At 37.9% G+C, this 14,583-nt stretch overlaps 1 protein-coding gene across 5 annotated transcripts; it reads left to right on the forward strand.

Annotated features, from left to right (window-relative positions):
- Window positions 1–203: 203 nt before the first annotated feature.
- LOC131796994 (adenosine receptor A3-like) lies at window positions 204–11,131 on the forward strand. 5 transcript variants are annotated; one of them, XM_066160739.1, is made up of 8 exons: window positions 204–336; window positions 2,849–3,008; window positions 3,214–3,335; window positions 3,783–7,396; window positions 7,651–7,758; window positions 8,236–8,301; window positions 8,768–8,830; window positions 9,867–11,131. In XM_066160739.1, the coding sequence occupies exon 8, from the start codon at window positions 9,913–9,915 to the stop codon at window positions 10,813–10,815; it is 903 nt and encodes a 300-aa protein (XP_066016836.1). In that variant the 5' UTR covers window positions 204–336; window positions 2,849–3,008; window positions 3,214–3,335; window positions 3,783–7,396; window positions 7,651–7,758; window positions 8,236–8,301; window positions 8,768–8,830; window positions 9,867–9,912; the 3' UTR covers window positions 10,816–11,131. The 5 variants fall into 5 exon arrangements, with proteins under 5 accessions (XP_066016836.1, XP_066016838.1, XP_066016840.1 ...); XM_066160741.1 differs by having other exon boundaries at window positions 3,283–3,335; XM_066160743.1 differs by having other exon boundaries at window positions 3,283–3,335; window positions 9,867–9,883.
- Window positions 11,132–14,583: the final 3,452 nt, after the last annotated feature.

Here is a 14,583-nt window from a genome sequence, read left to right on the forward strand (position 1 = left end):
TCAATAACAACCGTGTAATAGAACAGTAAAAGGGACAGTTAACAAGTCATGCCTATGTAAGCGGACAGAACGCTTCAAGTACGCGCGCTGTTGTCTGAAATTTCGCCGAGTTAACTGCTGTTTTGTTTTGATTTTGTTTTGTTTTTTTTTTTGTTTTTTTTTTGTTATGAAATTAAGGAGGGACATGAGTAATGAGAAAGGGCCCATCCTAATAACCCCTCACCCTTCCCCACTGCGTCTTGCTTTTCACGCTGTTTGTTTTGGCAACCGTCAATTCAGTGGAAACGAGTGTTAGATTGAAGAAAAGGCGAAGTTAACAAGTTAGTAAGCGTCAAGGTAAGAAAGGTATTGGAATATTACATTATTAACCTACGTATTCATTATTGATCTTCTGTGCTGACTGAAAAGTCTGAAAGACGGATTCGGTGACGAGTATCACAGCCGACTAGATTGAGAAAATCGAGGGTCGTCGGTTTCCCATCCTCATTGATTTATGCAAGGGATTTACTAGATGCATTAGATAGGCCAGATGTAGTTTTTAGGCCAGTCTTTTTCTGAATTGTGTCACCGCTCGCTAATACGTATTCCAAAGGAGAAAAAGGTCAATTTTATTTCCTAAATAATGACTTATTTGAGGTATTCTATAACTCTTCTTTGATTGAATTGTAGTTGTTGGCCTACATCAGTTTTGGAGCGTAACACACACATCGTTCGAGAACGAGAGTTTTTAGTGATACTTCATGGTGGACATGAAATTTTTGTTTCCTCTCCTAAGGTATAAAATGTATCGAATGTGGCTTGATCATTAGAGCTTCTATTTTGTTTATCAAGCAGCGGATCTCGAGCGTATAAGAGTTGTTTTATTTCTTAGGCACCAGAGCGTCGACGATATTACGCTGTCGCAAATATATTGATTCTTGATTGGAGCGACATAAGTCAAGTGAAACAGCTTTCTTCAACATGAAACAAAATTCTCATATGTAATGGAAAAACTATTTGCTTTCATACAGTTAGTTTCCGCTGTTACTCGACTGCGGTAGAAGGCCTCCACAAGCAGTAAACAATTTTCCGCATAAACTGATCGCATGGTTGTGAATGCATGCAATTATGTCTGTTACAAAGCGAGTCGCAATTGCATTTTGGTGAGTGTGGCACATAAAAGCCATACAAACTTCTACAAGCCTTAAATACGATAAGGTTGATATCTCAAACTGGATCTATTTTGATATCCATTCTGATACTTTCACAGTTTGAAACGTCATTCGAATACCATAACAACCTTGTGTTTTTTTCAATACAACCAAACAAACGACATATCGTACAGTGGTTATTCCCAAAACACAATGCAAGAAAACCAAATTCAAGAGCAAGATCTGCAGATTGTCAACTTCACTGCTAAAGACAGACGGAGTAGTAACCTGTTTTAATTTTTGACAGCATAATTTAATTAGTTGAAATTCCGTAATAGGCTGAGTCTTAATTAGCTTTTATTGTCTGGCGAGTTTGTCTAGGAGTTTCTCGGTATCTTAGTCCTGACGTCAATCATTAGACCACCCATTGTTTGCTCTTAGTAGCACTAAAATAACTCAGTGGTCCAATACTGTCCAGTATTGTTGTTAGGGACAAGGGGGAAAGGGGGTCGATTCCATATTTTCATTCATTTTCGCGTGTGTGCCTCCTTGTTCAAAATCATGTGTTTCCTCGTTGTGTAAGTAAATAGACCTTTATTTTCAGAAGTTCAAAAATTAATGACCTGAGCGAAGCATTTGTTTCCCTTCACCAGTAGTTAAAGGGAAATGAAGCGAATAATTTAGTCATTTCAGAGAGCATTTCATCGCTATCGCCTTTTTGATGTTTGAAATTTTAATTTCGCAATCAAAAATATTAAAATGTAAAAATTTTATGATTCCCATAATACTTTAAGAGACAAAAAGATACAGATCCTTTTAAAACAATGGTAAATGTACGGAAACCCTTTCACCTGAACGGCCATGAAATAGTGAAGTCAGGTCAATGAGGTGACGATATCACGAGTTACCTTCGTGTGCATGTACCTTCTCAGCTCCGCCATTGACGAATTATGGCAGCAGAGAAATCAAACGGATGAAAGTGAGTTTCTATTCGTCAAACTCTGAGATCTTTTTAAAAATATCGTAAGTTCTGGGCTTTAGAGAGTCGTGGCTTTTTGACATACTAGTTTGCTGTTTTTTTTCTTTTTTTTAAGTATTGATAAGTCCTTTAGCAAAACACCAAGCGCTACCCGCAGATCTATCTAGGGATGCTCGAATATATTAGATGTTTCGTTCAATGTTTTGTACACTATTGCCCGATGCAGCTTGACGGAAAATTTACCCAGCTGACACTTACCCTGACATTTACAGCTTACCCATCTTCGAAGTGCAATTATATATAAGAATGTTCGAGAGTCTAACCCCAGCTGCTGATATGTAATCGTCGGTAATCATAGGAGTCACAGGACAGAGTAGTCAATAGAAATAATGCCGAGGATGCTTTCATTTCTATTCCTGGGCTAAATTGGGTTAGAAAGTGTTTTGGCCTTAAAAACCGCGGGCACTTAGAACAATGATGGCGGATTCACACAACCAACTGGTCGCTCCTAATCAGATTGATCTCATGCATTTTTTCGGTTCGACTGGCAAAGACGGCCCTCCGATATAATTTATTTCACACGTACATAGTAAATGCATCATTGTGAGTGATCCTTGAGCAGGACATTTCTTATCTTCGGCAGCTTTATGTCCTGTGCGTCCTAATTAAATTAGCAAATTTTAAATTTGCTGACATTAGGCTGCTAGGAACCGTTTTAATGAGGTGATCATTTTGATAGATGGGCTGTGGATCCAGTATACACCCATTCTCCATATCCAAGGACGCTACTTATCGACTATGGAGCCCAGTAAGCAAAATGGGTGACGGTGTTATGAAGAGGCATCCCACTGAAAACAAAGTGTTTTGCGATGGAACTTTTAAGGAGCCTGATGATAACAGTAAGTATACTGTTATCTTATTTCATGGCATAAACGGGTCGACAGGGTAACCAGCGATAAATCATTTCCTCTAATCGAGATTAGACTGATACTCTGTAAGACAGCATTTATCCATTAAGAGGACTTTCATTTAGACCGATGGTCGCCCTCGTTGTTGTTGCCTGCCGAACTTTAAAAGTTTCGCTTTCCTACATTTTGATCATAGCTACTATGAAAATGGAGGTTAAACCGCAGGGGACTAACAATCCCCATTGTTTTGCCCTCTTATTCAAAGACGAAGATAAACAATACGCATTGAAACGTAATGGAAACGAAATCACAACCGAGGTAAGGAACTGCATCATTTTCCTAATCTAAGGCTTATTCATTAATTTGTTAATCAATTCTGTCATTCATCCATTTATTCCTAAGCCCGTTTACCTCGTAATCCATTGTTTCATTTGCTTATACATTCGTTTATCAGTTCTTTATTTTATTCTTTAGTTCTGCATTTCCTCCATTTCCAGTTGTTCTCTTTGTTTATCTTATATACAGTTGCCACTTAATTATCCATTAAATCTTTGTGTTTGAGGCAACCGAGGCAAATGATTCCTTTTAATTTATGTCAAAAGCCTTATAAACAATCGGTTGGGTAGGTTGAACAATGTAACGTTAAGGTGAATTATATATAATTTTACTTTAGCATTCTTGCAATGGGAGTCTATAATTTATATAATGCCTGTAATTAAGATGGTGGTTATCATCCCTAATTCAATGCTATATTCAATTTTCAAGGAAAAAGATAAGATTCATGACAAGAGCCATCTTTTCGAGTCCCAGGGATTCGGTGGCTTCAGGATACTCAAACTCTTTGAAGAGGAACTCTACTTGGGATGTGACCACACTGGCGAAGTAACTCTGGTTGAAAATCCTTTTCTTTTGTACCCAAACCCTCAAACTCTTTTCATCCTCTACAAAGTTCGTTACTGAATAATGATCTTTATTCTGAGTGAAGTAAGCTTCTAGGTAGCTATTTCGTTTTGCTGGGGACGCTTTTCTTAATTCCAAAATACAAGGCTAAGAAATACATATTGCGTGACTGATAGATATCTGATATTCACTTTATTCAAGAGTCACGGGTTGAGCATCTCATTTTGTTTTGCTTTTATCGATTATATATCTTCGTTGTTGTCTTCATGATATATCCATTTAAATCACAGAATTTTATAATCACTGAAACGCGCAAATATACAAAAAACTAGTTGAATCTGACAGCTAGTGTCATATAGATCAATTTGTCACTTATTTTTTCATCCTAGGTCAATATGTTATCTATTTCTTACAAACTAATCGTGACGAGATTCCCCTACATGGAACAAAGAACCCACCCAGGTTTGCCTTGTTCTCAACACGTGCCTTCTCAACTTAGATTTTAAAGACGTCCAGCTAGTGTCTAGGAAATACGGACTGAAGTCTAGTCTAAACCTGAGATTTAATCAGATTCATCCTTATCGAAGTTAACTTTTAAAGATCCAATCTTTTCTCATTAAAATATTCTTATAATCCTCTGGTCGGATAATGATGAGCTGGAAACAAACTTTTAAAGACCGTTATTAGAGATTTTTTCAAAGTTGTCTCTTTCATTATAGGAAACACAACCGCCCGCTATTTTACAGAACTTTCTTTAGTTATAAAGAATAGTTAAAGTTTCTCGCGTTATTATTTTCTGTGTCGTGCTTATATGCAGATCTTTCTCAATTCTTTTTTTCTATCGTAATTATCCGGAAGCGAAAAGCAATGGTCTCAGAATTTTGGCAATTATCGGAGTGAAAAACCTCCAAATTTTTCAAAAGACGGAGACCATTTCCTGTACCGTGATAAAATACATAAGTTCGGTAATTACCTTTTCCTTCGTACAAATTATAGGAAACGTCCACCTTTTGAGACATACGTAACTCCATTAGATGAAAAGTTTCAAGCGCGTTTCCCCCATACTTGTCCATAAAAAAAATGCCAAAAAAAAGAATAAAATTTTGGTCAAGCTTAGAACTTTAAATCGAGTTGGTTGCGTTTAATTCCTTTAAATCTAACAGTATCCTAACTGGAAGTTGAAGGCTTTGATTACTACTGTTTAGGTACTTATGTTATTGGACAAATCGATTTTTGTTTTGTAACCCACTAAGCTAAGGGGCATATATTCTCTCCGTGCCAAACACGTGGATACTGCTTCATTCAAAATTCATGCATCGGAAAAAAATAACAAAGACAAAAACAAATTAAGAAAAGCTTCACTAAGTACCCCCAAAGATTAAACGGGATCGATTAGGAAGGGTCAAAATAGAAACGTGATCCAGAAGATGAGGGCATATAACTTTTTCACGCCTGGTTAGTAAGATCCTTGCTTGTCCAGATTCCTATCCTGTCAAATTCTTACACCTTTTTAGCCATATAATAAGTCAAAATTTCATTTCGAATGGATATCTGTATATGAAAGAAGGCTGCCATCAAAAGCTTGAGCCTGTGTCAGTTTACAAATGCCGTGCAAATATTGCATTATATAATTTAATTAATGTCGTCTCTGAAGCATTTTCCCACACGGAATTCTTAACAAATTATTTCAGTTATTGACAAGCCTTATAGAAGTTTTTTTTTATTCACAATTTTCCTTTTTTTATGTCAACTTGTGTTTGTACGTAGTGAACAAGCTAAAGTTACCGTTTTACAGAATACCATACCTTTCCAGAATAATGAAAGTAAGCATATCATGGACTCTTGTACAGTTGAACCCCTTCACAATGGCTAACTAGACCCTACTATACACCACCTTGGGTCCCTGTGGTGACGGCCTTAGTCTCCGATCCGTTCGAGGGTGTTGTTGCTAAGGAGTATCTCCACCCGGCTCTTTCATTAGCCTTTCCATGCAATTCATGTTACATTCACTTTCCTTTTCCGTAATCTCTTGAATCTTTGCTACTCCTCTCAGTCCAGGTACTAACTATGCAGGAAAGGAATCGTCTCAGTTATAAATTAATCATTTAAGCCTTTTTCTTTTCAGCACAGTCAATACTTTAAAGCAAGAAATTGGTATAGCATTAAAATAACAAAACAACAAAAAAAAATTACCAAAATCAAACTTTCTTTAATAATGTAAACCTCGTTTCATTACAACAAAGGGTCTATATTGCACTTGGCTTTCGCAGGAAGTTAAGTTGAGTGAAGTTGTTTAGGAGATCAACAAAAGAGTCCAAACGATCAAAACGATGCTTTTGTCAAATATGAACAATATGCAAATGAGCTTTGACAAGAGTGTAAACTGTCTACCATAGCTCGTTTTGAAACGCTTTACCTATTCCGGTTGTAGGCTCCCTCGGATTAAGCCTCCTCAGTTTATAAGCCCTCCTAAAACCAGTTACGAAATTATATAAGCCTAAGGCTTAAACAACTTCGTTTTACGTTTATGGAGTCTAAAAAAGTCAGCCCACAATTTACTTTAGTTCGATACTTTCAATTCGTGCACGTGTTGGTCTCTTCAAGTTATAGCCAGACATAATCCTTTTTCGCTTATTTTCACCTTGTTAGTGTTCAGTGGCGGATTCAGACCTTGGGCTGAGGAGGGGAGGGGGGGGTTGTGTTCCATGATCTAATTACTAACTCTCCTTTCTTATCTCTGTAAATGTCAGAATGAAGGTCGAGTTATGCCCCATCCCCCCTCCCCCCCCCCCCCCCGAATCGGGCTTTCAATTAAGTCAGGTAATCAAAAAAGTATCCAGACCATTTAGTTATTGCTAGAAGGGGGGCCCTCTATTTCTGTACCACTGGGGTATGCTGAGATTCGTCACTTGTAATACAATCTAAATATACATATGGTGTTAATTCTTATACTAAAGTTGGCTGCTTCACTTTACAAAGCAACAAAGCGTTCAAAGTTAGAGTCGTGATGAGTATGATGTTTGATGAGCTGTGTTCCAAAGTGTAAGTTACATACGATATTTTGACGCCTTTATAATAGGAGTTGCCCTCACATAGACCATTTATGAATTGGTTAATATATAAGCAATAATATGGAATATTATCAAGGAGCTTACTCCTGCTCAGTTAAATCACCTTCATTATTCTTTCTTATTTCACAAGGATAAAAAAATAACTTGTGTTAGTAGTAAGAATTAGGGACATTTGACTCGGCACTCCTGCCGTGTCGAGTCTAATTCGTTTTATTAATAAATTTGAGCGACTGGATAAACGATCGAAATGTTTGTGTAAGTTTAATCCAACAGACAAAAAAAAAACCCCTGGGAGGTTTCCGGATGTGAGATGCAATCGTTGTTTTACACCCGGAAAAGCCATTTCCGGATTGTGGTGGCGCTGTCAAAGTGATGGACGGGACGCTTGTCACCGAATCATATTTGCCGGTAAGAAGACGAGGCACTGACTGAACCGAAATCATGTTACCAATACGTTTGTTAGCGCTTGCCGTTAAATTTTGGCATTTGTCACTAAATGGTGACGCTTGCCATTAGAATGCTGGCGCTTGTCGTTAAAGGTTGGCCCTTGGACTCTTGCCGTTATTTGGAGTCGTATTGTCTCTTTAACTCATTTTTCCTTGGTTCTACAATTTCAACAAGTGCGTTTTTTATGCATTTTTATTGTTCTCCTTGCGTTCCAGATGTTTTACGCAGAAGATAGGAGAAAGTGTCTATAGTCATTGGTTTGCGAGAAACCTTACAAAACGAATCTTTGAACTTTAAAGATCCGAGGTCAACTCCTCAGCGAAGTGAGTGAAAAAAAGCGATATTAAGTCGACTGACTGGTAGGTCCGATGTGCGACTTGTGATATAATTTCCGCGTATCCTTTAATAAATTCTGTTAAAATTGAAGAGGCGGTAGAAGTCAACTCAGATGGTGCGAAGGATATTTGCATTATAAAGGACATATTTAAACGTTTATCAGTAATTAATAAGCGGAGTTTGACAATATTATCATAACTTTTTAGCTGTATTTATCACTTCCCATGGATTAAGGATATAATAAAATTCAGGTTGGATCGCCTGAGCACCCAGTCATCAGCATGTGTGAGTTTTGTATTTGCAGTATTTAAGCGGTGGAGCATAGCGAATGAAAACGCGATTAATATATTTTACTTCTTTGAGAGGGTGGACAATTTTGTGGCAAGTTATTCATGTCCCCCACGCACTCGCAAACTAAACGAAGGAGAAATAGGGATAATGAAAATTTTTTCTATTAAAAACAGGTCAGACGAACCCTTGGTGTAAGCTGCTGAGTCAATTTGCTGGAGATGAAATGCTTTCATATACAGGTAAGCTGATGACATAATTTGCTTTTAGTCTTCGGACTAAGTGACTACATGTTGTTACTTCAATGGAAACCGAAAAAGGTGTTGTGTGGATTTTTTAAAAGTTGCTTTCAATTTGCAAGAAGCAATCATGGGAACGACAAGAGATATGCTTTAAAACAAAAATCATTTAGACGTTGGGCCAAATTCATTCATTCCCGAGAAGGAACAAAAACCTTTGTAGCAACTGTCAGTTCCTAGGACAGGTGCATTATCATCGTATAGACTGAAATAAAATGTCTCTTTTAGGTAGCGGCTTTCAGTGATCATGACCATCTTGAGACTGAGTTTACACTAACAACATATTCAATTTTCTGACTATATACTCGTTCTCAACTGTGTGGGCGAGTGAAGGAAAGTAATGTGAATCAGGCGGAATGCGTTGCCAACGAAAATCTCCTTGAATGTTTCTGTTTTCCTTTTTGACTAGAGGTAGGAAGTGCTCGGTCTAGTTTGCCGGTAACATTCATTCTTTTTCAAGAGACCAGGAACGGTGAGTATGATTTTGTTAACTCAGAACAGTGTCTTTTATATAAGTTATCTCCATTTGAGTTAATTTCAAGAATTCGTAAATTTAGTCTAAATGGAACGTGACTGAAGATTTCTCGCACAGCCAGTCAACAGTGTTAATCAAGCTTTATTAACAGCTTGGTGGACGTGGTGGTTTATCCGCTCAGAATCACAGAATTTAGGGGTAATTTTCTCCAAATGCCTCATTTCCGTGTATTTCCTTTCGATCATTCAGCACCAGTAAACTTATCTTTAGATACTTTAGTCCTGCTCAGGTCATAATAGAGAGTCGCAAAGACCTCTCGCTCTCGAACTTCCGGGTCGTGTGTGTGCGCCTCTCCAAATCCACCCAAACCATGACTAATATTTGTATCTAAATATCTCACCTCATGCACTAGCGATAAAAAATAGCCGGTTTTGAAGCAATGGAAAATCATTTGAACTATCTGTGTACCAGCACTTGAGTAAAGTTATAACTGTGCAAATTGCCCCATAGAGGAACTCCCTTTTAGGCAGACGTTTTAATTTTTTCTTTCTGTAACCCAAACGTTTGGGTCTACGCTTATGAATTCAGGGATGCGGAGTTAAAGTGTTAAAGTTTTTCTCTTTTTCCTCCTACTTTTAACTTCTCTTCTTCTTCTTTTTTCCTTTTTTTTTTACAATTGTTTCAAACAAATTGGTTTTTTCTTTTCAAGATCTCAAAGCGTTAGTTTCAATTTTGTAACAAGGGAAGGGTCCTCCGCTACCCTTCAGTCTGAATATATACGTAATAAGCTGGCTCATTGAAATAAGTTGCGCATGTTGATATAACCAACTAAGCCACAGATCAACATAACTAGCCAAATAATCCCAATGAGATGGGTTACCTCCCCAACCTAGGTTCACACACTTCCTTGTAAATAACCGCTAAGTTGTTGTTTTATCTTTCGCGGTGAAGTTATGGCAATAACATGGTGATAATGATGATGACTGAAGACTTTATTCCAATCTGATAAGTTTATAATTCTGATTTCAATTAGGGAAAGTGAGCCAGGAGAGGTCTTAAGGAAACAATTGCTTACAAACATGGATTTCAACTCATGGAACATTTTTTGGAGTTCGGCTTTTGGACTGTTAGCGGTACTGATCATTTTGGGAAACTTCTTCTCCATCTGCGTATTCCACCGAAAGAAATCATGCAAACGATCTTACTTTCTACTAATCAGTTTGGCTGTTGCTGATTTAATGGTCGGATTGTTTGCAATTCCACTTTTTATAAAAGGGAGCAGCACGGAACATTCTTATTTGTGGCGGCTCGTGTCAAAGTCTTTTGAAGCTTTCACTGGTTTAACGTCCATCTATACACTAGCAGTCATTTCCTTGGAGAGATTGTTTGCCATCTTATGCCCTCTACGCCACAGAACTCTGACATCTCGTAATTACATCTACGCTATTGCCATACCGTGGATCGCAGCAGCAATTTTCATTGCTGTTATTATTCTTAAACCTAAGGGGAGTGTAAAACATCCAAGTTATAAGTTTTTTCCTTTCCTCTTTCTGATCACGCCATTGTTAACCATGTGTGTCGCGTATTATAGTATTTGGATCAAACAGAAATCTACGAAGGGAATCCGAAATCACAGAGCTGCAAGAGAATCAAAATTAGCCAAAACTTTATTTTTGGTAACAGGAGCTTCTCTTTTAACTTGGACTCCATTTCAAATTATGAATAATTTGTTTTTGTTTCAAGGTTTGCAGATTTCTTTGACAGTTTTCTACCTGAGCAAGATTTTACAGTTTAGCAACTCGCTTGTGAACGTAGTAATTTATCCCTTAAGAATTCCAGAATTTAAGACAACTCTCAAGAACATAATTCATTGTTGTAGGGCTGCATCTCAGAGAGCTACAACTGCACGCTCCCAACCAGTTGTTCCTTTGAACAAAATCACTCACTCACATCACTCACTCACAAGTCTACTTACAAAATGATTTTTCTCTTAAGTTAGCCTACACTACAAGTTATATGATGCTTACACTACTTGCATTATATCATCAAAACAAAACAAAATCTTTTTGGGTCCAAAACAAAAAAATGGTTGAATAGTCTATGATTTGATGTAAGGACTATCATGTTTCCTTTTACATTTTCTCACTGCTCATTTGTGAGTGCCAAGAGACACCGATACGACTGCTAGGTCCTCTCCAAATGATTCTCTCATCTTAGTGCCTTGATGAACGATGAACGATAAACGACTGGTGAACGGGGTGAAGATATCATGATGGATGATTTTTACTAAAAAAAACTTAAGGGAAAGAAAGTTTTCTTCCCTGTTCGAACTCCAAGGACCGAGTCAGAAATTTCACAAATAGAATGGATGTAAAATATGTCTCACTTTAGATATAAACAAGAAAAACCCTATTTTTGAATATTATTAAACTGTTATTGCGTTTTGACAAGCTCTTGTCACCATTAATGGATTTTACCACCAGCTATTGCATGATGTGTATTGCTGTGTAAATATCATTCGAAAGACGGAAAATAACATGAAAACTTGCCTAGAACAACCACAGTAGTAATAAGCGTTTCCGCATAAGCTGTTGCTTACATGTCTCGACCGAAAAAAAATTCTTAGTGTCATGACAAAAAGGCACCCATCGCCGCCGGAATGATCGAGGTCTTTGGCTCTGAATAACCTAGAGTTGTTCACACAAAAGGAAAAAGAGGAGATTTTTCGCCTTTTCCTCGATGGGAGGAAAAAATTAATAGAGCGCTGACGGCGTTGACTCGGCGCAAAAATCCGCAGGATTGTTCCACGAAACCTCCTTCGAAAATGAATGTCAATCTGTTTTTTGATTTCGCTTTTGTTTGAAAGTTAACGCGCCTTTTGTAGAAAGAAATATCACATCGGAAATTTCAAGCTTTCAGAGGGTGTAGAGAAAAAGCCACGGCACATCTGGAAAATTACCCACACGTCTATGACGGTTATAAAATGGTAGAAGATTTTCTTCACTAATCGAAACGCAGAGACCAACCAGTTGAAAGTGAATAAGTGATTCTGACTATTTCTTTTTATATCGCTGCTTCGTTGCCTTTCAGGAAATTTCAAAGATTAAGTTGTTGTCTATAATTGAGTTGAGCAGCTTTTGAAATGGAACGAGTGATTAGAGTGAACGAATTAATGGTTTTCTAATACTTATTAACGAGTAACTAAAAATTGTACAAAGCATTTACCATACCTCCCCTTAAAATCATTATCAGAGATTTAAAGAACTTAAAATTGTATTTTATAGGTTCTTAACCTAAGCGCCATAAAGCCTCCTTTTACAGTCATTTCAAAATGTTTCCAAAGTTGTCGCTGAAAATCATGTTTCTGAAGTCACGGATTGGTGAACTTTACGCTACTGTCTAGTGCTATGAAGGGAACGCTCTGTTGGTAGAATGTTCCACAGAGGAAACACTCTTAAGACGTATCGGGTCGGCTTGCCTGAAGAGTGCTATTTCCGGCGTAAGGAAGAAGTCACGTGTCAGAGCTTCAATTTCGTCATTGGTCAAAACATCTGTGAATAGAACAATAGTCCAAAGGAAGCAAGACCGGAAGATTTCAATCCGGATCGGAGGAGATTTTACATGCAACGTTTTGGAAACAGAGGTACACCTTGACCTACCCATATGCACTTCGGTGTGGTACAGCGACCGGACTTCTGCTTCTCAAGCCATCGCGTTGGAGCAGCAAGGAAAGAACTTTCAGCCGCTTTGGGGCTCGTTTCTATTTACCATTGTTTCTGGAAATAAAACCCAAGCACGTTTAACGACAAGGGTGTTGAAGTCCTAAATGTGATAACTGTCCTAAATGTAATAAAGTCCTAAAGGTAATAACATTTGGTCCTAAATGTAGTAAAGCCCTAATTAAATAACGTTCGGTCCTAAATGTAATAAGCCTCCTATGCAATCGTTTAACAGCGCTAACATTGAGATGTTAAAGTGACAGCTGTTGCACCAAAGAATCCTCTGACCAATATTCATCGAATATTGCGGGCTCGCTGCTATTATCAGCGTCTTTTTATTTGCTAAGACGTAGGTTGAGAAGCATTTGCTACAAAACCTTATACTGATGCGCTTTTGGCATCAATTTGACGGACGCAAAAGCAATGAGAACGCTGACCAATAGCTCTCTTTATATCATTGGCTCAGACTCATAAGTGTTACAGATTTTGACGATATGCTAGTGTGATCAGTGCTGAAGTTAACACTTCATGAACCGAGTTACAAGGAAAAGGAAGTCCACAGACTTATACGTTAGACAAATTCCGGGCTCGGAGGTGCATTTTTTGTACTGTCTTCCCTTGCCAGATTTGTACGGGCCTGCATGAAATATATTCACATGCGTTATTGACCAAGCGTGAGGTCAAAATGGCTGGATATTGACCGAGTTCTTTTTTTTTTTTTGCGTTTTTAAGGACTGAGACGAAGTACCTCTCGGTCCATAAAAAAGTGGAGAAAGAACGGGGCTAATATCCAGCAAGTTATCTACTGACCGATCATATATTATCCCATTTCACGATCACATGGTCAGTTGATGGTCCGATGAACCATTCATTTTTTTTTCCTGTAGCCCCTTATGACGGGTTCATCAGTTCCCGGATCGAAATATTGAGAAAACTTATATTTTACAGATGATCTCAAGTTTATATTTCACTTTTTGTCTTCATCTCTTCTCCCTGTGCAAAGCACGGGACCTCAAATTTTTCTGGGATGCGGTCGATAGCGTTTCATCGTCAGGTTTACAATAATAATACTGACGTTGCACATCCAAGTCCGGCTCAGCCTTTCGGTTTCCATTTGAGAATTATTCGTGAGCTGTGAATCGTTTCGTGGTTCTGCTGTCTTCGTCGAATTGAAAACTTGTGGATTGTAATTTAAAGTGAGTAGCATCTTTCTTTAGGTAAAAATGTTGATGCGGTTGAAGTAAGGGCCAAAAAGATGCGATTGCTTCTTTGTTTAGAATTATGGAGGTTCCAAACTGATCGATGAGTTTGAAGCAAAATGTTCCTCAGATATGGAATCACAAAAAAAGCCCTTTTTGCGTTGAAAGATAACTGTTTTATTTTCGACTATTTCAAGTGGGGATCGACGCTAATAACGATGAAGATTTAGCCCCAGTACGATGAATTTGACAGAGAGAGGAGGAAAGAGGGGAAATCAATTTCAATTTCAAGGGGATGAAAATTTATTAATGCTGTCGGGATTCAATCGTTTTTTGAACTTCACTCTCGATAGATTCCAACTTGATGGCAAGGAATTTTTCTGAGAAGTAAAACTTTCTGTTAAATCTGCTTGTCTCGGTAAGTACATTGATAAATGTAGGGAATGCCTTATTTCCGAGGCAAACACATCCATTGGAAGGCATGAATACAGTCAAATCAATGTGGTATTCTAGTGAGGCCACATACATTCACAACATATCCGAGCACCTTATGGGTTATTCTAAAGCAATTTGTCAAATTTTCAAGTTTTCAAATTTTCTGAGATGCGGTCGATAGTGTTTCATCGTCAGGCTCACAATAATAATACTGACGTTGCACATTCAAGTCACTCAAACTTTCGGTTTCCATCGGAGAGTTATGCGTGAGCTGGGAGTCGTTTCGAAATTCGGCTGTCTTCGTTGAGTTGAAAACTTGTAGATTGCAATTTTAAGTAAGTTGCATCTTTATTTGGGAAAAAATTGTTGATGCAGTTGAAGTTAAGGCTAAAAAGAT

Source organism: Pocillopora verrucosa, chromosome 13 (genome assembly GCF_036669915.1).
Source record: "Pocillopora verrucosa isolate sample1 chromosome 13, ASM3666991v2, whole genome shotgun sequence".
Taxonomy (NCBI): domain Eukaryota; kingdom Metazoa; phylum Cnidaria; class Anthozoa; order Scleractinia; family Pocilloporidae; genus Pocillopora; species Pocillopora verrucosa.